The sequence below is a fragment of the Pelodiscus sinensis genome, chromosome 29 (genome assembly GCF_049634645.1).
Source record: "Pelodiscus sinensis isolate JC-2024 chromosome 29, ASM4963464v1, whole genome shotgun sequence".
NCBI lineage: Eukaryota > Metazoa > Chordata > Testudines > Trionychidae > Pelodiscus > Pelodiscus sinensis.
In genome coordinates this window covers 10,607,764-10,631,413 of record NC_134739.1, presented here as the reverse complement: position 1 = coordinate 10,631,413, position 23,650 = coordinate 10,607,764, and the positions used below count along the sequence as shown (strand labels likewise).

The 23,650-nt window shown below is 52.2% G+C and overlaps 1 protein-coding gene across 2 annotated transcripts in view; it reads right to left on the bottom strand.

The window, feature by feature from the left end:
- Positions 1-6,042: 6,042 nt before the first annotated feature.
- The window catches only part of TNS4 (tensin 4), a 30,044-nt gene continuing 12,436 nt past the window's right edge, over positions 6,043-23,650 (bottom strand). The window contains exons 3-13 of one of the 2 annotated variants that reach the window (XM_075911297.1): positions 19,748-20,180; positions 19,144-19,526; positions 15,961-16,047; positions 14,563-14,682; positions 13,218-13,310; positions 12,812-12,889; positions 11,439-11,510; positions 10,343-10,511; positions 9,740-9,808; positions 9,122-9,148; positions 6,043-7,772 (exon numbers count right to left, since the gene is read on the bottom strand). In XM_075911297.1, the coding sequence (XP_075767412.1) occupies positions 7,643-7,772; positions 9,122-9,148; positions 9,740-9,808; positions 10,343-10,511; positions 11,439-11,510; positions 12,812-12,889; positions 13,218-13,310; positions 14,563-14,682; positions 15,961-16,047; positions 19,144-19,526; positions 19,748-20,180 (1,661 nt within the window). In that variant the 3' untranslated portion in view covers positions 6,043-7,642. The remainder of the gene's footprint in view (positions 7,773-9,121; positions 9,149-9,739; positions 9,809-10,342; positions 10,512-11,438; positions 11,511-12,811; positions 12,890-13,217; positions 13,311-14,562; positions 14,683-15,960; positions 16,048-19,143; positions 19,527-19,747; positions 20,181-23,650) is intronic. The other variant, XM_075911298.1, reaches the window with a different exon arrangement.

Below are 23,650 nucleotides of genomic sequence, written 5' to 3'. Positions count from 1 at the left end.
ACCGCCCTGGGGGGGGACCCCTTCTTCTCTTCCAGATGAGTCAGCTCAGGAGGGAGAGGGCCCACCAGGAGAGTTTTTGAGGTCTCTTAACTGCTGTGGGGCATCGGATGCAAATGGAAACAAGATCCCCCCGCGCCTCCCAACCGATGCAAAACCCCTTCTAGCAATGCAGCCAGGCCACAGCTGGGAAACCGTCCTAGCAAGATCCCCCCCGGTGTTTGGCGCTCCTGGCAGGGCTCAGCTCCGTTCCACATTCCACCACACGCTTGGGGGTTATTCTGTGCAATGGAGGATTTCACAGCATCACCAGGGCAAAGAGCGTGTGAGCGTGCAGGTGTGCATGCGTACGTGTGTGTGCTGGGAGAGTGCACAGCTGTTATGCCGCCCTTTGCACCTCGGTACTGTGGCTTGCTGAGCTGGTAGAACACGGTCCTGTCGGAGCATTCGACTCCTAAGGAAAGTTGAGGGGCATCACCGGGTGGCAACTCACTGATGGCTCCTCTCCTCCCTGAATGTAGCAAACTCTTCATGGAACCCAGCTGCACTTTTGGCCACCACAACATCCCCTAGCAGGGAGTTCCACAGGTTGACTGTGTCATGTGAAGAAGTCCTTCTTTATGTTTGTTGTAAACCTGCTGCCTATTCATTTCATTGTCTGACCCCTAGCCCATGTGTTATGTGATGGGGTAAAAAACACTTCCTACTCACTTTCTCCACTGCATTCATGGTTTTATAGACTCCATAAGTTGTTCCTTTCCCAAGCTGGAAAGTGCCAGTTTTTTTAATCTCTCCCCATATGGAAGCCATTCCAACCCCCTAATCATTTCTGTTGCCCTTGTCTGTACTTTTTCCACTTCTAATATCTCTTTTCTGAGATGGGGCGACCACATCTGCACGCAGCATTCAAGATGTGGGTGGCCCATGGATTTATACAGGGGCATGATGATTGTTTATGACTTACGATCTAACCGTTTCCTCACATTTGGTTAGCTTTCCTGACTGCTGCTACCCACTGGGCAGATGGTTTCAGAGAACTCTCCACGAGGACCCCAAGATCTTGTGCGTTGAGCGGGAACAGCTAGGTTAGACCCCCTCCTTTGGTATGTACGGCTGGGACAATGGTTTCCTGCGCGCTGCTTCTCACCCATCAACGCTGGATTTCACCTGCTATCTTGTGGCCCGTTTTGTGAAAGCCCGGTGGATCACCACCATGGTGGGATTTCGGTGGACCCTTAGCTGGGGCGCAGTAAAGCTGGTCCCTTAATAATGCCCACCGATCTCCCCTGTTGTAGACGGGGAGGCAACTCAGGCCTAGGGTAAAAAAGGGGGCGGGGCTGGAGCTACCCTCCCTCCGCTATCCCTTCAGTGCCACCCAGGGCTCCAGCAGTCATGTCAAGGGCCGGGGCCATTGCCCTTTTCAATTGCCAGACCCCAGGGCAGCTGTCCTCTATATCCCCCCCCTCCCCACTGGAGTTGGATCGGTCCACTCACGTCACTCTAGGGTTGCCAGGTGTCCGGTATTGGCCCAGACCGTCCGGAATTTGCAGCCTCTCTCCGGTTTAAAAAAAAGTAATTTTTCCCCTGCCCCATGTGGCGGGGGTGTGCGGGGGTGGGGAGTGTGGTAATTTAAAGGCCCCCCCTTTTTTTTGCTCAACAAGTCTGGTCCCCCCCCCTTTTTTTTTGCTCAACAAGTCTGGTCCCCGCCCCCCTTTTTTTTTGCTCAACCAATTCCTACTCCCCGTCATTTTTGGTATTTTTTGTGAAAGTATCTGGCAACCCTAGCAGGCTCCGCTCCTCCCCCCAAGGGAGGTCCTTTGGTGGTGTGGCCCAGGGCTGAGACGTGTAGAAGCCGTGAGGGAAACATGGTATTTGCACTTGAACATATCAATAATGAGCTGGTCGCCGACGCAGAGCGGCAGCGATGACATGAGGCATTTGCGAGGCCGGCTGCAGGAAGCTGTGGTGAGAAAACCACAAACCAGGAAAGGAAAAGATTGGGATTTGTTGCAAAATGGCTGGAACCAACGCGAGGAACCGAAATCAAGCGCTGAGCTTCCAAGAAGCCGGGGCCAAGCGATGGAGGCCAGGAGATGCTTGGAGAATTGCTGGCTGCTTTCTTCCTCAATCCAGGTGGTTTGGGCTGAGTTTCTCTTGGAGCTTTCGGCTGGGTCTGACCTGAAACTTCAGCTGGGTTTCATGAGCAAAGGGAGCTTCATTGACAAACATTCCGAAGGCAAAAATGTCAAGGGTTTGGCTTGACCACAGGCCCTTTTCCCTCCTCCAAAATGGCTTTGAAGCAGAAACGCAAACAACAACAAAGCAGAGGGGTTTTTTTGGAGGAGCTCTGCAAAACCGGACTCACTTTCTGCAGCTTGGACTGAAACGGGGAGGGTGTGGGGTGGGAATCAGAGCTCCGTGGGGAAGATTTTGCATATTTTCTTTTCTCAAAGGAAAAAAGAAAAGCAGCAACTGCTCTTCATGCTATCAGCTGGCGAGCCAGAGCACTTGGATCTCCATATTCCCTTCGCCATTATAAATAGGTTTTCATGGAAAGCGTTGTCCGAAAGGCCATGAATTTAGAGCTGTGCTTGTTCACAGATTGCATAATAGAAATCGCGGTCCCAGAGGCCAGGCACAGAGACTGAAAGTCACAGAAGTGATTAAATTTTGTTTAATCAAAACAGCATTACAATAACCAGCCAAGCTGCCAGACCGACTTTCCTATGTATTTATAACTCCCAGCGGATGTGCAAATGGGGCTGGGGAGAAAAGCTGACTCGCTGCAGCCCCCTGGTGTCCTACATGCTCATCGCTCGATGCCAGCTGCGAGTGGCTCTTTATTTGTGTATAGGCTTGCCAGGTATCTGGTTTTCACCAGGACTGTCTGTTATTCGGGTCCCCTGTCCAGTAAAAAAAAACAAAACAGAAAATACCGTATTTCGTGTTTCCCTCGGATGGAAGTCTGGTAGGGTCAATTTTCCCCTGCTGCATCTGGCAGGGGTGGCAGAGTGAAGAGTGTGGGGCCATTTAAAGGCGCAGCGCCCCCTTTTTTTTTTTGATCAACAGAATTTTTTACTGTTTTTTTTTTGGTGGGGGCGTGGGGGGGGGGAGATGTTTTGGTATTTTTTGTTAAACCATATGGTGCCCCTATTTATGTACCAGGAAAAAAGAGAGATGCCGGAGGAACCATCAGTTGGTGCTAACTGGGTCCCTTCAGCGGACAGGCCGGGCACTCAACAGGCATAGTTCTTACGCATGATGGACGTGCCATTTCCCTAGGGAAAGCACCTTTGTGCACAATGGCTAATGGCCTTGCCCCAGAAAAGACTCATTTGGGGAGCAGAGGAGGAGGGAGCTTTTGTAGGAAGCTGGAATCCACGCAGTGTGCAGCAGCAGACAGAAAAACAAACCGGATGTCAGGAATCATTTAAAAAGGGATACAGAACAAGACAGAGAATATCTAATTGCCTCTATAAATCCATGGTACGCCCTTTGAGTACTGTGTGCCTATGTGGCTGCCTCATCCTCCCAAAAATATCTTGGCATTGGAAAAGGTTCAGAAAAGGGCAACAAAAATGATGAGGGGTTTGGAATGGCTGCCTTATAAAAAGATGAGGACATTTCAGCTTGGAAAAGATGAGACTAAGGGGGGATATGACGGAGGTCTATAAAATTATGACTGGTGCAGAGAAAGTGAATAAGGAAAAGTGATTTACTTGATCCCATAACGTAAGAACCGGGGGTCACCAAAGGAATTAATAGGGAGCAAGTTTAAAACAAACAAAAGGAAGTTTTTCTTCATGGGGCAAACAGTCAACCTGTGGAACTCCTTGCCAGAGGATGTGAAGACCAGCACTTTAACAGGGTTCAAAAAAGTGCTAGATAAATCCATGGAGGATAGGTCCATCAATATTTATTAGCCAGGATGGGTAGGAATGGTTTCCCTAGCTTCTGTTTGTCAGAGGCTGGTGGAAATGGATGACAGGAGAGATCACTGGATGATTCCCTATTCTGTTCACTCCCTCTGGGGCATCTAGCATTGACCACTGTCAGAAGACAGTATCCTCGACTTTTGGTATGGCCGTTCTTATGTTCACTCCCGTTACTAGTACCTAGGGTGATCAGTAAAACGGCAGAAGACCTAGGTACCAGGTCAGCCCCTTCTCCAGGTGAGGCTGAAGGTGGCCTAGTGGTTAGGGCTACTCAACAAGGGCTCAGAAGACCCCAGTTTGATGCCCTGTTTTGTGGCTCTTAATGAATCAGAAGTAGAGGGAATCCATTCCCAAGCCTCTCATTCAGCAAGCGGAGAGGCCTATGGCATGGATCATGTGTCTGGAGCAGAGCCCTTTGAAATCTGTCCTTGCAAAAGAACAGCTAGAAAAGAATCAGTTTCTTAACTATTGTCAGTGAAAGTCTAAGAGGAGAAAAATGCTACATGCTTTTAAATAGAAATGAGCGAGCTGGTTCAAGAATGCCAACCCCATGGCATTTTAATGCTCTGGCCTCATTTTAGATGACTCGTCTGTCTATGTGAGGAAAACTTGTCAGTCACTATGACAATAATGTAACATCCTGGGCCTGCAGCCGCTTTGTGCTGGGTGCTGTACAAAGGGAGAGGTAGCCCTGACCCAAAGAGAGTGCCGTCTTACCTGGTCTCTCTCTATCTTTGCACGGCATGAAGTACGAGTGTCCAACTGGGATCTTTTGGGCACTGCCATTATGTAAATATTTGCTACTACAAGATGGGCAAAGAGTAGGAGGGGAAACTGAGGTACATAGACGCCAGAACTTACTTAAGGTCACACACCAGGTCATGGGAAGCCAGGAATAGAACCCAAGGCTACAGGGGTCCCAGTCAAGTGCTCTAACCACTACACCAGGCCAAAGAACAAGCCCCAAGATTTATGCAGCCTTGTGCTTCCGTAACCTTTTAATCCTATGTCAATTGCATGGGAAATGCTGTGACACAGCAGCGATTCATGGAGGAAGAGACACAGATGAATTGCCCGTGATTTCAAATGATCGAGTCGGTAAAGCAGACGGCGTTAGTGGGATAGACAGTGAAGACTGCAGCCCATGCACACATGTCAATGTGATTCCCCAGACTCACTTGCTCAGTTTCCTGGCTCACCTACTCATGCTCCTGGGGGACAAGACCATCTTATGACTGTTGAGTGAAGGGGGAAATAGACCTTGGATCTCCCCATCCAATGACCTCGTGATGCAATTTGGTCTCTTATTTACTGGAGCCCCCTGCTTTAATAAGGGACAGCATGTACGCGGAGCACCCCGGATGAGAGCAGAGCTGAAGTGAGCTAGTCTCATTCAAGGCTCAAATCTTGTGACAAATCTGTCTCTCCATTGCTTTCATGTGACCCCGTGTCTAAGGCTCTGCAAGCTCTCCGTGCTGAGGAACGTCAAAGCAGCACAGCTGTCTCTCCAGCCCTCCCGCTGCAGCAACAGTCAGCCTGCCACTGTGTTCCTGGCAGGGCAGAACAGGAGCAGTCCAATAATTTGCTTTTTGTTTGTTCAGCTCACTCACCTGTCAGATACTTCCCAGAGCTGTGAAAGGGGAAGGGCGCATGCCTGCAGGGCAGCAGAGATCACAAAACACTGAGCACAGCCATCAGGGCAGGCATGGTGGGATACTGGTGGAAGCCAGTTCTCTTGGCAAAACAAACCACAGTGTCCACACGGTCGACAATAAAGGGAGGGGAAAAAGGCAGAAGTCTCTCACGGGGGAGGATTTTTTTGTTGCCAAAACTGGGTGTTTTCCCTGACAAAAGTTGCATCACAATGTAAACACTCTCACTGGTTTTTCGCCAAAAGGCAGCTGTGGGCAGCAAAATGTGCCAGTGCAGACAAAGCCTGCCTGTCGACTCCTCTGGGAAGGTGCAAATTCCAGGAGTGCTTTGAGCTCCCCCAAGCATTTTTGGAGTCTTACTTCCCTACGGCGTGCACCTGCTTGGCCTGGTGGTGCAGTCAGACCTCGAATCGCACAGAGTGTGCTGTAATTAAACCACACCGGAGGCCGAAAAAAACTTGTTGTGCGTGATAGAAAATGCTCAAAAGGCTTTATCTTGTTGGGGCCTGTTGCTTGTCTTGCATGGAGCAATCCCACCACATGCACTCAGTGTTTTCCTGCCGCCAAGGAAGTCTTTCAAAGTCATGTTGGAGGATACAGGGGTTTTCTTTAGTTACACATACATCCACACGCTTGCAGCACACAGTAACATAGTTCGGTTGTTAAAAGCTCCACACTAGCTTTCGTGGTGAGTGAAACAATCCCCCATTAAGACAGAAAATACCTCCTCGTCAGACTTGTTCATACTCCGGATAAAAGAGCCTCAAACAAAAACCATCGACAGTACCATGGGAGTTTTAAAAAGGGAGGATCAAAGGTATATTTTGAGCCCGGCTCTACCTTCTGACTTTAATGCTGCTGTCCCAGACTCAGGCTGTAAACCAGAATAGCACCAGAGCGCCGTCAGTTTACCTCACTGAGGGTCTGGCTGCGATCCTGGTAAGTCTCCTCCCAAAAGCCAACACGGTGCTGTCCAGAAAATGTCAGGGTTTATTTCTCTGCTCAGGATGAGCCGGGGATTTGGAGCTGGTCTCAACCAGCCTAGCCAAAAAGGGCCCCCAAATTTACCAGCCCTGGCCAAGTTAAAAAAAACCCTGCTTGGCCTGACAGCTCTGTCTAAAAATCAGAGGGAGCCAAGATTTGTCAGAAGCAAATCTTCGTGGGGGCCTTGGTGGGCAAAACGCACACCTGCCGGCTATGTAGCGGGCCTGTCGGCCTAGGGCAGGTGCTTGTCTCACCTCTTGCAGAGTAACCTGGGTGGTGCTAACTGGGATTTTTGGAGGGTGGGAGCCTGGACCCCTTTAAGGATCTCAAGATGCATAGGCGGTGGGTGAACCCCTGGCTGGGGGCACTAGTCCTCAGGCTTGCCCCTTCCATCTCAAGCCCTGCCCTTTCCATCCCCCACTGGAGCCCAGAGCCCCCTTCCCCAGTGTGGCCCCACCTGAGGCTAGCTAAGGAGCGTGGGGAGAGCAGGTGGCACGAGGCTGCACCCTACCCAGGCCTGGAGCACAAGGAAAGCAGGCAGCCCCAGCTATGCCACCATCCCAGAGCATGGGAAGGCAGGCCGTGGGTGGCTCCAGCATCCCCTGTCCCGGCTGGAGTACAGGGGGCCTGAGAAGAGCCTCACAAGTGGAGTGGCTTGGGCAGGATAGGAGCAAGGCCACAGCTGACTGTCTGGAGAGGCCCAGCCTCCCCCAGCCTATGCGACCCGCCAGTTATGTGAAGACAGACACTGCTCTCAAAACTTCCCCAGCCTGTTAACGAACCAAATCCCCGTCAAATGAGCAAAGGACTTGGCAAGGCAAATCCAAGCCCTCTTGGGCTCCTCCGCCGTCTGGCTTCCTGCAAGCTGCACTAGGTACGCCCGAGACATTCCTCAGGGGCAAGCTTTCCACGCGATTCCTCTCGAAAGAGACCCCATCCCAGCGGAGGTTCCCAGGACTGAGCAGGGAGAGTCAAAACTTCCTCTGAAAGTCTCGGCATCAAAGTACATCCCCAAAGTTATAAATACGCGCGGTTGCCAAAAACGCAACAAGGTCGGAAGCAGTTCAGCCGCCTCTACTGCTCCGGGAGGAGTTTGCGGATCAAGTCAATGACCGGGGAAGCTGGCTGCACCGTGTCGTACTCGGCAAAGAGGTGGCAGAGATTCTCGGCGTCCGTTTGGCTCTTGGCGACGAAGCCAAAGATCCTTTGAGAAAGAGAGAGACCAAATACAGGCCCGGTTAGGTTGCGTTCCAAACTGCAGGAGAATGAGCTCAAGCAAGTCACAGAGCGAACGTCCAAGAACAGCAAACCCACGCGGTCCCTTCCCCAGTTACATTCCCGAGGAAAAACCGGCCAGGATCCTCCTGACGATGAAACGTTTCTTGGAGTCTTATAGGAACTCACTACCTGAGCACCGAGAAAACAAATAAGTGGGCCATGGGAAGATTAGGGAGTGGAAGGATTATTCCCCTCTTTCAGCACTGCTGAGGCCATGTCTGGAGTATTGTGTCCAGTTTGGGGCCCCCCCACTACAGAAAGGATGGAGGCAAATTGGAGAAAATCCAGCAGAGAGGGCTGGAGCTTGTGACTTACGAGGAGAGGCTGAGGGATTTGGGCTTGTTTAGTCCAGTGTTTCTCAACTTTTTTTTTTTTATAAAGTAACACTTTTTCCAATAAAAATAAAAAGTAAAATAATAATAATAATAATAATAATAAAAGTACCCCACTACCTACAGTTTTCAGGCATGCAACATTGTTTTGTACCATTGCAACCCATTTGTTCAAACAACTTAATGGTAGCCGGGCGGGTGACGAAATTTTTGGGTGTAAAAAGTACAAAAATAATAAAACGCCGTAAAACTTAAAGCAAAAATTCAGGTTTCTCAAAACTTCAATTGTGTGGACGTACTCCCCAGACTTCTCTCGAGTACCCCTAAGCGTACTCGTACCACTGGTTGAGAAACACTGGTTTAGTCTACAGAAGACAAGGGTGAGGGGGGATTTGAAAGCAGCCTTCAGCCACCTGAAGGGGGGTTCCAAAGAGTCTGGAGAGAGGCTGTTCTCAGGGGTGGCAGATGACAGAACAAGGGATGGGATGGGATGGGATGTTTTTAAGGCTCGGCTTGACAGAGCCCTGGCTGGGATGATTGAGTTGGGATTGGTCCTGCTTTGAGCAGGGGGTTGGACTCGATGACTCCTGGGGTTTCTTCCAACCCTAATCTCCTATTATTCTAAGGATTTGACGGGAGGTGAAATTCATCCCTCTAGCTGCAGCTAGAGCAAAGATCTCACCACGCGTGGGTCTATATGGGTCGTACCACCCTTCCACCCCAGAAGGGTTTCATTACAAAGCACAGATGAGTTCTCCTAAATCTATTCAAGCCACCCACAAAGTTTCACTTCGCCTCTTATCGTTGGGTTTCTAATTTCCGGGTTTAGCCTGCTTCTCTCTTCCACTGTTGTTTGAAATGTGTCTGTATAAGTAACCGGAACCCAGGAAATACAATCCCTTTCCTCCTGTGTTTTAAGGGAGTGTCTCTGGATGAGGCTTACCGTGACGACTTGCAGTATTTTTGCCACCTGAAAGAAAAGAGGTGAATAAGCATCCAAGAGAAATCAAGACCCTTAATCTGATTAGCCGCGTCTGATTAATAGGTAACTAGAAAATGGTTACGTTTACTGGGGGGGGAAAAGCTGAACTGCAAATTAGTCTTTTCTGAAATTTGATCAGTTCTTTCAGTTCTGACATTCAGCTCAGGGCTAATCCTTGCTCCAGTCCTGTGCTCATGTGGTTTTAGGCCAGGTCTACACTAAAGGGGATGGCCAAATTAAGATACGCAACTCCTAGCTGGAATCGACATTCTCTGATTCGAGTTTCCCTGCCACTCCCACAACGGGAGGCTGAAGGGAGCAAACACTCTCATTGGCTTCCGTTACTCCTTGCAGGAGCATGAGTACTGGCTGCCAACAGGGGCACGCTCTGAGTTCGATTTAGTGGGTCTTTACTAGATCCACTAAATCAAACTCCGGAAGATTGATCGTGTCAGTATCTTAGATCTTTGACACATGGTAGTTATTTTCCGTCCAGGGTCAAATGAACCCGACAGCACCCACCCTGCTCCCTGGTTAACTTAACTACCCCAACTTGCAGAGCAGTTGGTTGAAACTTACTTTCTGTTCTCAGGGTCCATGCTACAGAAGCTGAGGGCAGCGAGGGGATAATGCCGCCGGAAAAACACCCTGCAGAGGGGAAGAAGAGCATGCTTTAACAGAGGCAGCGCCTGGATAACGCAATGGGGAGGATACCACTTTTGAGCTCCTCCTGGGGCAGGGAATGAGCTGATGGGAGGGCATCACTGGGCCCATCGACCTCAGCTGACCAGTGATGTGAATGTGGAGCCTGATTCTAGCTCCCGTCACCAAAGCGCCAACGGCATAAGCACCTGGGCTTCGTTCAAAGCACGGCTCAGTGTAGCGGGTCGGATGCAGCCTGGCGCGGGGTGCCCCCACTGGAGGCAGGGATTCATTTGGCCCAGAGTTCCCCCTGGACTTCACGCTGGGCTTGCCACCCGGGGAGAGACTTTGGCCCCATGTTAGAGGGGAAGCTCAGGGTTAAGAGAATGAGGTCCTAGAGAGCCCTTCCCTCATTCATGCCGGAATCGAGTCACTCGGCCAGCCTTGACCAATCCGCAGCAGCGCTGTCATAAGCACCGCCCCCCCAGGAAGTCTAAGGCCAGCCTCTCAGCTGCAGCGGGTCGGCACGACCGTCCTTACTTTCTCTGGACGTCGGTCAGGGTTATTCCTTGCTCAGTCACTTTGAAGTGGACGATGGTGGGCATGGGCAGCGTCTCCAGTTCGAAGGTGGAGGAGACAGCTCTCTGGACCGCCGAGGCGCCGGTCAGCGACTCCACGCTCACCGAGTTGAGGTACAAGACGTTGCAGGCTGCAAGAGAACAGCACAAACCCACGGTCAGCACCCCATGCTGGGTCTGCACCCCCCCCGTCCCACTTCAAAGAGCCAGTGAGGGCTCCATTGGGGGCCATCTCTTTGCTCTGCGTTTGCACAGCACCTAGCAAACCTCAGGAATATCAATAATTAACAATTATACATGTCGCTCTCTGATCCTTCGCTTTCACCCACCACACACTCGGGACAGGAGGGTTAAAGATCGGGGAGTGGGGGGACTCAGAATGAATTTTATATCCTGCTAAATCTTGGATCTTCCTTTCCCCCATCCGGCCCCCCAATCTTATCCCAGCCACAAAGGACACTCCCCCAGGAGGGCCAAATTCCAGGTGTTCAGAAAGCAATCATCTGGCCCTGAAAATTATTGATTGGCTTATGTATTGATTATTAATATTGCTTATTAATTAATTATTTATTATTAAGATTGGCTTAAAAAAATCAGGCAATTTTATTCAGTGATAAATGTCGGGATCTTTCCCTTTGCTTTCTGAAGCCTGAGCCAAAGGAGTCACCTTTTCAAACTTTTCTCAGTCATGACAACTACCCACTTCTGTATGTTTTAACACCCGCCGAGATTTGCTGGCCGGCCCCTGACACCTGCTATTGGGGCCATAGGAAAAACACCAGGTACCCCAGGACGTGCGATAGACCCATGGGAGCCAGCAATGCCCTTTCCCCAAAGGTAGGCTCTGCCTCCCGGCATGGATCCTGGTCACGTCAGTGGCTTCCGCGGCTCGTGTTGGGATTGATCACAAACGTGAAGAAAACAGCTCAGGGGCCGGCGTGCTAAGGACTCAATCACTGTGCACGGGGTGAAGTCCAAAGGCCTTGAGGGCGGCGACAGGCTGTCCCCTCCAGCAAGCCATGCCCGGGAAAAATCGGATTGTGTTTTCCTTTGCTCACCGGCAGTTTTCTTCACTGCAGCAAGCGCAGATTCCAGCGGGGTCTCCGCGCCGTTATGGGCGCCAGCAAAATCTGGGCAAGGATGAAACAGAACGGCATGGGCGGAGGGTGAACGTAGGGTGGGAGGGCAACCTCCCACGCCCGCCTCTTCCAGCTGAGGCCCCGCCCCCTTCAGGAGCCAAATCCACCACCGCCACAGGGGCAGGGCTCCTGCCCACCCTCCCAACCCCCCCCCAGCTCTGGAGCACGGGGCGGGCGGTACGTGGCCCCTGCCTCAGGGTGGCTAACGCAGGGGGTGGAGTGTGGGCGGGGCCACGCCTGGCAACACCTTCCCCTGCCTCTTCCACACGCCGTCCATGCAGACCGGCGAGGCTCGGATGAGCCGCCCCGAGCAAGCGGCTCTGAAATTAGCGCGTGGCCAGCAGGGAAACTGATCAGAGGGGACACTAGGCCCAGGAACCGGCTAGTTTTCGGGTCCCAGCCCATGGATCTCTCTAACGGCCATGAGCAGGCTCAGCCCTTGATTACAGCCAGGGTCTCTCGGCACCTCTCTCTCTCCCAGGTTTAGCTACTGCAGCCATTGGGCGGGTGTTGCCTGGAGGATTAAGTCTTCTCCTTAGGGCTCTGCCCACAGCTGGGGAGTTACCGGCCAGTTTACCTCCTCACCCCTCATCACAGCGGCTCTTGCAGCTGCCAGGGGCTCTTGTCCCTCCCATCCATAGAATGGTTGCGGCTGCCACCGTAGGCCCCCCAAAACTCTGGCAGGGGGGACCATCCATAGGAAGGGGGGCTGACTCCCAAGCCCTCCTACCAGTGCAGCCCCCCTTCCTATGGATGGTCCCCCCTGCCAGAGTTTTGGGAGGGACCCAGGCGATTACAGGGCCGGGGCGGCTGCAGGGGTCACTCCCGCACTCTCTGTGGTGGCAGGAGCCGGAGAGGCCCACCGTAGCAGCAGCAAGCAGAACCGTGGGAGTACGGAGAGGGGAACTGTGCTGCCTCTTAGCCCCTGGTCATCTATGGCTCCGGGGAGCAGGGGCAGGAAGGGGCACAGTGGGGGGCGGAGCTTGGGGAAAGGGGTGGAGCGAGGTGGACAGGGGGCAGGGATGGGATGGAGCAGAGGCAGGGCCTGTGGTGGGGGGTTGCCCCAGACCCTGCGCCCCTCTCAGGACAGCTCTGCCCACTGCAGTAATGGCTGTGCCGAGGCGGCCCGCACGCAGGTCCTGTTCCACACGCCAATTTTGGTGGCCCAGGGGAAGAGCGATTCTGTAGCTGGGACACCCTGACGGGGCTGCCAGACCTGCCTAGCCTCCTGCCCCGCCCTGGCTTTGTCCCAGCATGTCTTCCCGCTGGCCTGCTCCCGCTCGGGCCCGTACCTCGTGTGGGGATGGCCAGCCGGCAGGGCAAGGCGAGCGGCGTGATGGCGTGCTGGTAGACGAAGGCCGACAGGCTCCCTGCAAGGGAGACAGCGAGAGGGTCGTCACGGACAAGCAACCCCCCCCGGCACGTGTGTCCGGTCCCCGGGTTCCCACCGCCCCCCAGCAGAAGTTTGACCCGTGGGCTGTTATCCACACCAGCAGCATGTGGTTCCCGGCGCTTTACAGCACAGATGGGTCAAGCGACAGACACGGAGAAGCGTCCGCCACAGGCATTTCAGCTGCCTCTTGCTGCTTCTTTGTACAGCACCATGCACAATGCATCCCTTCCCCTCCCCCCGGTGCTACCGTAATATACGTAATGCTCCTCCCGTCACCCTCCTCTCCAGGACGGTAAGAGCCTCACCAAAATAGGGCTCGTCGCTAGCCCCTTTGAGGTGCACTCCTTTGGCAGACGACTCAATGAGGAAGTGTCGGACCAGGTCGCCGCTCTCATCACCTTTAAGCAGAACACAAGAGAGGATCTACCACAACCTCCGGGCTTCCTGCGCACTCTGGTTTTGACCCGTCTCTTTCCCAGCCAAGGGGGTGTCCCTGTGTAACCATCACTGGGTGGGATTTGAACTAGGGACCTCAGTGCAGGAGTCTCTACAGCTTGAGCACTTTGCTTCGGCTGGAGAGTTTCCATGTTCTTGTCTCTTGCTGTATGTGGCCTCAGTGCCAATCCATGGGACAGCGTCCCACACTAGGTGTGTGGGTGACACCTTCACGGCCCCCTCTACTTCAGCCGGGATTTTCCAAATGCCATTTCAGTAGCCTGGCTCTCCTATACGACCCCTAGACAATTGGGCACCACCCCATACATCCCTTGGACCCATAAATCATAGAGCTGGAAGAGACCTCAGGAGTCATCAAGTCCAGCCCCCTGCCCTGGACCAATCCCAACTAAATCAACCCAGCCAGGGCTTTGTCAAGCCGAGACTTAAAAACCTCTAGGGATGGAGATTCCACCCCCTCCCTAGGGAACCCATCCCAGTGCTTCCCCACCCTCCTAGGGAAAGAGTTTTTCCTAATATCCAACCTGGACCTCTCCCACTGTAACTTGAGCCCATTGCTCCTTGTTCTGCCATCTGTCACTACTGGGAACAGCCTCTTTGGAACCTCCCTTCAGGAAGTTGAAGGCTGCTCTCAAATCCCCCCTCGCTCTTCTCTTCTGCAGACTAAAACCCAAATCCCTCGCATAGGTCATGTGCTCCAGTCCCCCAATCATTTTGGTCGCCCTCCTCTGAACCCTCTCCAATGTGTCCACATCCTTTCTATAGTGGGGGGGTCCAGAACTGGACCCAATACTCCAGGTGTGGCCTCACCAGTGCTGAATAAAGGGGAATAATCACTTCTCTGGATCTGCTGGCAATGCTCTTCTTAATGCAACCTAATACGCCATTAGCCTTCTTGGCTACAAGGGCGCCCTGTTGACTCATCTCCAGCTTCTCATCCACTGGAATCCCCAGGTCCTTTTCTGCAGAACTGCTACTTAGCCAGTCGGCCCCAGGCTATAACAATGCTTCCCTCTGAAGCCCTGTTTTGAGGTTTCAAGTAAAGCTTGGCCCACAGGGGTAAATTTCATAGCTAGATCCAAACTCTGGGGGCCTTAACTGAGCAAAACCCTCGTTGTTTATTGGCTCCATTACAAACGGCTGCCCTTGGCTTAGAGGAGATCTCTGGTGCGTTGAACTCTGTCCTCTCTGTACCTGTCTTGCAGCTGGTGGGCGAGCTGAGAACCTTCATTGCCAGCCCGAACGACCCACGGTACGACGTGCTGTCCCGCATGAGAAAAGCGCCTGGCTCTGCCTCCCTCAGGAGCTGGATTGCTGCCAAGGCACATGGGAGAAGGTTACCCATTTAATCGCAAACTCGGCATTTACCCCGTAACCAGCCCAGGTAGCAGTGGAAAGCAGCAGGGTGGGTTTCAGGATCCATCCTTCATGCATGGGCAACCTACGCTAACTGTTTAGTGCTTCGGCCACGTCTATACTGAACCACGGATCGATCTTCTGGCATTTGATTTAGCGGGTCTAGTAACAGGTACTCCTACTCCTCATGTATCAGAGGGGTAGCCGTGTTAGTCTGAATCTGCAAAAGCGACGAAGAGTCCTGTGGCACCTTATAGACTAACTGAAGTGTAGGAGCATAAGCTTTCGTGGGCAAAGACCCACTTCGTCAGACATGCATCTGACGAAGTGGGTCTTTGCCCACGAAAGCTTATGCTCCTACACTTCAGTTAGTCTATAAGGTGCCACAGGACTCTTCGTCGCTCCTACTCCTCATGAGGCGTAAGGCCAACTCTCCATTAGTGGTGCCAAAGATCGAACTTCTAGCATTTGATTTAGCGGGTTTAATAACCAGCACTCCTACTCTTGTCTCCACTTGTGGCGCTGAAGATCGATCTTGTGGCATTCAATTTAGTAGGTCTAGTTAAGACCCTCTAAATCAAATACTGAGAGTGGCTCCAGTTGGCGCCGGTACTCCTTGCAGTTGCAAGGAGTAAGGGAAGCTGATGGGAGCGGCTTCTCTCTGTGAAGACAGCGCCAAGCTTGGTGTAAGGTAAGCCGACTCCAGCTATGTATTTTACGTTACTGGAGTTGTGTACTTTATCCCGACCTTCCAGGTCTGTTGTGGGCCTGGCTTTAGGGGTGTTTATCAGTTGACTCAGGCATTAGAGCCTCATGCCCTTAAACTCAGAGGTGCAGGCTCTGTCCTTGCAGAAGGCCTGTCCAGAAGGGTGTCACCGGACAGTGGTGATTCAAGAGGCATTTTGACCTCAGCCAGGATCCGGAGCCTGGGAACTGAAAGATAACTCCACCCTTTCCAACCTCAGGTTGACTCAATTTCTCTTGAAGCCCAGAGCGAGGGCCTGATCTGGATGGAGCCCCATCTCTGGGCTGGCAAGAGGCTCTTCCACGTTTCTAACATCAGGTTTTGGTGGGTTCTGATGCAATTAGGAAATAGGTCACTCTGGGACCTCTGGAATGCCCAAGACTTTGCCAGCCCTTTGTGGCCCCGTGAGACAAGCAGCTCTCCAAGAGCTATGCAGGTGGGTAGATTTGGTAATGGGCTAGGGCTAGCCCCCAGACCTTCTCTCCTTTTACCTTGGTCTCTCGTTATGCTTGGCTTGAACCAGTATTTTGACGTGTCCATCACAAACTTCATGGTTGGTTGACCATCTTGGGAGGGACCTGCAACAGACAGCAGAATTTCCTCACGCACGGCACATGGATGCCTAAGGAGGTTGTGGAATCTCCAGCACTGGAGATATTGAAGAGCAGGTTGGATAGGCATCTATCAGGGATGATCTAGATCAAGCTACTCAACTTTGGAAGCCCTGGGGGCCACAGTGATACTCACAGCACATGCTGAGGGCCTCAATTTAAGTGTGGTTGCATATACAGGCATATATATATGCAAATATATGCAAATAGCTTCTTTCACACTGAGGGGCATGAATACAAAGATGAAGGCAAGACTACACAACACACAGGCCCCATTTAAGTCAGTTCAGCTGATACTAATAACACGCAATCGTTACCCGATTTCCACCCATATGACAGCACTTTTCATGAGCAATGGCAGTCCAGGAATTTAACTACTAAAACACAGATCAACAGAAGACCATGATATTGACTACTTTTTTGTTTTGGCTCCCACCTGTGGGCCGCATGTTGAGTCCTGCGTAAATGCAAACTGCACCGCAAGCCGCAAACAAACGGGCCGTGGGCCGCATGTTGAGTATCCCTGATCTAGATGGTGCTTGGTCCCGCCATGAGAGCAGGGGGCTGGACTTGATGACCTCTTGTGGTCCCTTCCAGTTCTAATATTCTATGATTCTATGATACCTCACTTTTCTTTATAGAAGGGCATAGGCGTGTTTATAAATACTTAGATGCCAGGGATCCTTTTCCCCGGCAACTTTAACGGGACAGGAACCCGAACAAAGACGGTTTCTCTTTTAACCGAGCTGGGGTTTAAATGTTTGCTCAAGCCTTTCACTTAGAACTTCCCTTCTGGTTCCCAGCATAACTCACTCTCCACTTCATTATCTTCTTGGCAAACCCCAGTCAAGATCAGAAAGATAATAGGCTCCGCTCCTCAGCTGTGCGCTTCGGCCCAGCTCCACTGAAGTCGAGAGCGCTATGTTGAGAGACATCCCTCTTTCCTTTCCCATGAGAATCTAGATGAAAAATCTCTGTCGGGAGCTGCCCCCATAAACTATTCCAGAGAACAATGGCCCAGTTGTTTACTCTTGAACTAGGAATCGTGTATTTCCCAAACTTTTGATAGCTTTAGATGTCCTCCAAAAACAAATTTGGGGGAGGGAGGGAGGAACAGTCTTAGCAATGAAATAAGGATGAAATTAAAAATGACGGGTCACATTCTCAGCCAGTGTAAATAAGCAAAGCTCCGTCTGCTATAGTGGAATGACCTTGTGCATGCTAGCTGAGAAGGGGGTGCACTAATTTTATGGAACCTCATTGTTACTAGAAGTTTTTACCCACCCTGCTCCTTTTTCGGAGAATGATACTCGGACATTTCTTGAGGCTGGAGAGAGTCTTCATGCATACGCTTTCATGGTCACAATTTATATTGGGGTTCCAGTTTATAAGGGTTAAAATGAGCAGCTGTTTCAACAAATGATTCATCCATCATCCTAGATCTTCGGAGAGTCCAACAGGTTGCTTACGAGTGTAACAAACCAAACCTGGGAGCTTAGTGTAGAAGCCTCGACAACTTGAGCTATAAAGCCAGCTGGCTCTGAGCAAACTCATTCTCTCTAAGGTTGCGTCTACACAGCACCCGAAACTCGAAATAAGCTACTCAATTTGTGTATCTTATTTCCACTGTATTTCAAAATAGCTGATTTTGAAATTCAGCACCAAATTCTGAAATAATGCGCTATTTCTACACATCCCTTACCCTCATGGAATGAGGGTTACAGGGATGCCAAAATAGCACACCCGTTATTTTGAAAAATATTTCAAAATAACGGGCGCATTTAAAAGACGTAGGGTAGCTATTTCGGGATACCTATGGTATCCCGAAATAGCCCCACCTTCTAGACCGGTGGTTCTCAATTGTGGGCCATATGGCTCCCCAGGGGCCACGCCCTACCTCTAGGGGGCCACATGGAAAAAACGGAACATTAGGTAAATTATGGACCTTTTTTTCCAACTAACAGCAGATATGAGGGGGGCCGCAGAGGTAAACGAGGCTCAGAAGGGGGCCATGAGCAAAAAAAGGTTGAGAAACTCTGGTCTAGACAAGGGGTGGCCAACCCATTAAACCAAAAGAGCTGAGGCAGCGGTGGAAAAAATGCAAAGAATTGTTGAGAGAGAGAGAGAGAGAAAAAAAAAAGGACACTGCCCCTTTATAAAAACACTGGCTTAGGCTTTTTGGCCACAGCAGGCTGCCACTGGCCACCACCATCTTGCGGACGCCATTTTAAATTGCCGCTGGAGCTGCGGGCTGTTTGGAGGGAAGCAGGGGCGGCTTCACAAGCCGCATTTTTGGGGGAGAGGAGCCGCATGCGACTCGTGAGCCGTGGGTTGGCCACCCCTGGTCTAGAGGTACTCTAAGTAATCTAAGTGCCACTCCATGGGACAGTGAACCTCCGCCAGTAGATATGTGACTTATAACCATCTATAACACTCTGGGTGTGTCTAGACTACACCTCTGTTGACAGAGAGATGTGGTTTAGGCACATTCAAACTGCTAATGAAGCTTGGATTTAAATATCCCATTCCTCATTAGCATAAACACGGCCACCGCTTTTTTTCAAAACGGAGCTTCTTCGAAAAACAAAAACAAAACAACCTGGCAATCTAGACACGATCTTTTGAAAATACAACCCTTTTCTGAAAGATCCTTGAGGTTTACAGGATCTTTTGAAAAAGGGTTGTATTTTCAAAAGATTGCGTCTAGACTGCTGGGTTTTATTCGAAAAAGCTCCATTTCGAAAAAAAAAAGCAGCGGCCATGTTTATGCAAATGAAGCAAGGGATATTTAAATCCCGGCTTCATTTGCACTTTCAAAGTGCTTGATTTGCATCCCTCTGTCGACAGAAAGATGCAGAATAGACATAGCCTCTGACTGATGGCATTTTCACCCTCAAGGACGCAGCTCCTCACATATTAACAATTTATAAACGAAAGCTTGATTGGACGTGGAAACGCAACCTCCCGTTTTATCCTGTCTTTCTACCACAACCTAAAGGGACTCTCCCTGCCGGAGACTCTCACTCACCGCCAGAGAGCTCCACCCAAACAAGCCCAACTTACTATGCGAGGAGAAGAAAGACGTGTCTGAAGAGGTCTTGTTCCCGCGGCTGGTCCCGGAGGATGGGCTGGGCTGGGGTGGGATCGTCTGCTTGGTGGAACCTGGGACACCGTTGGCCACCCTGGAAGACGTCTCGCCAGATTCCACACACCCGTTGACCAGCAGGATGGGGATCTCGGCCATGGAGGTAACGAGAGAGGGCGGGCAGCTGCTGGCATGGCCTTTCTGGAGTGGCGGGGAGGAAGAGGCGTTCGCTGGGTTGGGCTCGGAACCTGGACTGAAAGCCCTGGTGCTCGGGGAGGGGAGACTAGCGACCGGGCTCTCCGCCGGTCTGTGGGCACTTGGGTAAGAGTCCGAGTCGTCGTTGAGAAGCGACTGGGTGCTGCTGCGGAAGAAAAGCAGAAAGTACAGGGGACTGCAGGGCTTGTCTTCCAGCCTGCGCGCTGTGCAACAAGCCGAAGAAGGGGGGTATTGCTCCCACTCCCCCCCCCCCCCGGCTTTGAAGGGTGCCAGCTCCATAAAACTATGGCAGGTGGCGAAACGCGCCAGCCTGGCGGACGTCCCCTACCGACGCTGAGCGCGCGGACACAACAAAGGGGGATTTACCTGCCAAGCACGTAACTGGTGTCTGATCCCGGGCTGGTGGAGAGCACGGAGACCCTGCTGGTTTGCTGAGAAGCTCGCGCAAGGTACAAAGCCTTCCGTAAGTTCTCCAGGCCCGGAGAGGTGGCTAGGAAAGCGTTTGGCCCGTAGGAGATGCAGTCCTTCTGACCACGCTGCGGGATGGATACGCTTTCTGACACTCGGTAGCAGGGCTGGGGGGAGCTCCCACTTTGAGGAACTGCCCGGGTGCTCTCCGGCCCGGAGAAGACCACACTGCCATTTGGGGTGCAGTTGTCCCGGGGTGGCACCCCTCTTGGGACCAGGAAGCAGCCGCTTTGGGGAGACATGGAGAGCGGCGTGACGCAAGGGCTGGCCGAGCCCTGCATTGATTCGTGGCTCCTGGCTCGGGCGGGAGTCATTTCAATGTACTTGATCTCTGGAGGAACAAAAGAGCAGCAATTAACAAGAAGGGATCGGACGGGCCCCCAAATCCCTTAGGTAGCTTTTGGGTCCTTCGCCTCAGATTCTGACAGCACTGAGCAGCTGGGTCAGGATCAGGCCCTGCGCTCCCACCGAACGGCACCCGGACCCTGTGCAGGCGCACTTTCTGCATGAGTGAGTGCGCCCAGCCCCTGCAAGTGCAAAGGGCATGTGTGTTTGGTGGGAATTTCCAACAATTCCCGGTGCCACATACAACCCCACACCAGAGCTCTTTCTGCCCTAGTGTGCAGTGTTCCCTGTAAGCTGGGCCCTAGTACAGCCATTCAGGAGAGATTCAAATGCCACCCAGTGGATTAGCAGGGCGCCCACAGCTAAGTGTTTGTTTCTACTGGGTGGTGCACATTCACACATGCCTCAGTGCACGGAGAAAAAATTATTCTGCACACTGGTGGCATAAATCCGCACTTGGATGGAAAAGATTAGAGGGAACATAGGCAGGCCAACTCTTCATGTGGGCTGTGGCTAATTCCCTTCTGGGGCTGAAGGCTTTGTGTGGAGAAACAGGGAAGGCTACAGAGCCTGCCAGAGTTTTGATGACCCCTACATCACCAGGCCAGGTGCCATGCAGGTGCCAATTCCTGGCTCGCCTCCCTGAAGTGCTGAGGCCTTGCTCCTAATTACAGGCGGAGCGCCCCGGCCTAATGGCAGCAGCGCCACGCCAGGCCGGGAGACACACGATCATCTCGGCGTGCACAGCGCCCTCTTCGTGATGATTCCAAAGTGCCTGTTGATACCTGTCGCGGAGGGTGGGTGCTTCTATTTGCCTTCCTGCAGCAGCAGTGCTGTCTGGAGCTGACTAAAGAAAAAAACATCTGGCTACTCCCCAGGGAGCGCCTGTATCCAAGGCCTGGGCAAAGGGTGTGTGAGGCAGGAGGGGCTTTCTGGCCCTGGCCTACCACCGAGGAGCTCCATTGTTGCCCTGGGCCATGTGCACAGGGCGTATTTCACCCCTCTCTCAGGCGTGGCTGGACGTCTAGGGCACTGGGAACCGTACAGGGCAGGGCGCGACCTGTGTGTGGGGCAAAGCGGGTTGTTAGGAGGCCCCTGCACATTTCTAGCTGGTCCGATCGCAGCCGGAGCATTCCAGCAGCAAAAGCAGCCAGACCTGGGACTGCAAGAGAGGAAATTGTCTGATTCCATCGCCCCAATTTGGGCCAAAGACCTTTGATTACAGAAATAGCTCTGAAGGCCATGCATGGTCTCTTGTGCAGGTGCCCCCCAGCCTCTATCCCAGAACATCTCTGCCCCGCTTCCTGCTCTTTCAGGGCTCATGGGGCACCCCAGAGAGGACACACATGCATTAGTGTATTGCTGTGTCTGTTCACCCCCTTGTGAAGGGGAAACGTTTGTTTCTCAGCCACCTGCAGAAAAGCCTGACATTAAAACATAGATTTCTGCAGCCCTGTGCACTCACACTATATGGCCTTCTTGCTCTGGAAGCGAAGATGCTCTATTCCTGGCTCCGGGAGGGGAGGGTCTAGTGGTTAGAGCCGAGATGGGGGGAGGGGAGGGCCAGGAGACAGGACTCCTGGGTTCTATGCTGCTTCATGTGACTTCTAGCACATCATCATAGACTCCGAGGGTTGGAAGAGACCTCCGGAGGTCACGAGTCCAACCCCCTGCTAACAGCAGGACCAACCCTAACTCAATCATGCCAGCCAGGGCTTGGTCAAGCCGGGACTTAAACACCTCTAGGGATGGAGATTCCACCCCCTCCCTAGGGAACTGCACGAGCCAGGATTCTGAGCCCTCCCCCCAAGTACGAATAGATTCCTAGGTTTGACACCCAGGGGGAACGGCTATGATATCTGACTTGTGCCTAGCACAGGCCAGACTTCCCCCCGCTGTAATCTCACAGCTTCTGGCAGAACTACCGCCGCTTTTAGAAAGAGGCACTGCAGCCAGCTCTCAAGACTTCAGATGATGGCAAATCCGCCATCCCCCTGGGTAAGCAGTGCCACTCAGAAATCACCTGCCCTGTTAAAACCGGGCACCCCGTTTCTAACCTGACTGTGGCTAGTGTCAGGCTCCAGCCGCTGGCTCTGGCCATGCCTTTGAAGCCAGGCCGATTCTTCGTGTTAATTTTAAAGGCATCAAGAGGATGGAATTTTGTTTGTTTGTTCCGGTTTCTTTTGTTTTTTTGCTGCTGTAATAAAAAATGCTCTTAAAAGTCTCGAGTTTCCTTGTCGGTAATGTCACATGCCTGGCTGCTGCCCTGTCGTGTGTGGTGAGGGAGAAGAGATGGCTGTGGGAGGATGGGTCACTGCCAAAGACTACAGTCACTGTTTATTGCAAGGAACAACTGTGCCTCGAAGGCATCAGGTTCCAGGGCAAGTCGGCACAAACGTTACTCTTTGGCTGCCTCCTTGGTGCCAGGCCCCTAGGCAAGCACAGGCAGACAGTTTACTGGGCTGGTGAATCTGTCTAGCGTTGAGAAACCAATGTTAAAGCAAATCAGGCTGTGTTTAGATAACATGCAAAAGGGAGCTGGATCTGCAGCACATCAGCACCCGCAGCCCTCCTGGCTAAAAGGCTGACACAGCAACGCTGGGCAATGCTTCCGCTAATCTTTTCCATCCACGTGCGGAATAAAATTGTATGCGCACTGAATCATGTGCACCACCAGTAGAAATATAAAACCTAGCTGCGGGCGCTCTGCTAATCAGCTGGGCTGCTTTGGGATCTCTCCTGAGTGGATGCTCGAAGGCCCAGCGTACAGAGAGCACAACTCCTGCAGCAGATAACACCAGCCCTGCAGCCCCACGAGCCAGAACTGGGCTGGGCTGAGCTGCCGCTGCAACTCAGATCTGTCCGAGCATGCAGCCGAGGGCGTGAGCCACATCAGCCGGGGAATGTTCAAGGTGGTGCATCCTCCTAGAGTGACAGGGTTGCAGGATCCGCTGGAAGCTGGTCAAGTCCTTTAGAGCAGTGCTTCTTAAACTGTGTTCCGCAGCACACCGGTGTGCTGCGGAGAACAACAGCGTTCAAAATGGCTGCCCTTAAAGGGGCAGGTGACCCCTTTTTTGGGGGGGGGGCTCAATAACGTTTCCCCAGCCTCTCCCCCCCCCCCCAACAAAAAATCCTTGGTGTTCCTCAGAAAAAAAATTATCGTTTGGTGTTCCTCGGTCTTAAAAAGTTTAAGAAACACTGTTTAAGAGACACCCCGACTACAAATAAAAACCCAGCACTTCTATCCCATGCCCCAATCTCTCCCCTCCACACTATTGCTAAAGAGCAGCTGTCACCCTACCGTAGATACCCATCCAGGGCTCTGACACCAGCTTCTCCCAGGGGCAGTTCATTAGTGTTCCGAGCCCTTGCGACTAGCTCCCGCCTGGACACACTGTGTGTACTTGGCTGTTGTGGGGCCATCGCTTGAACCCAGCTGGCTGCTGCCTGCCTTAC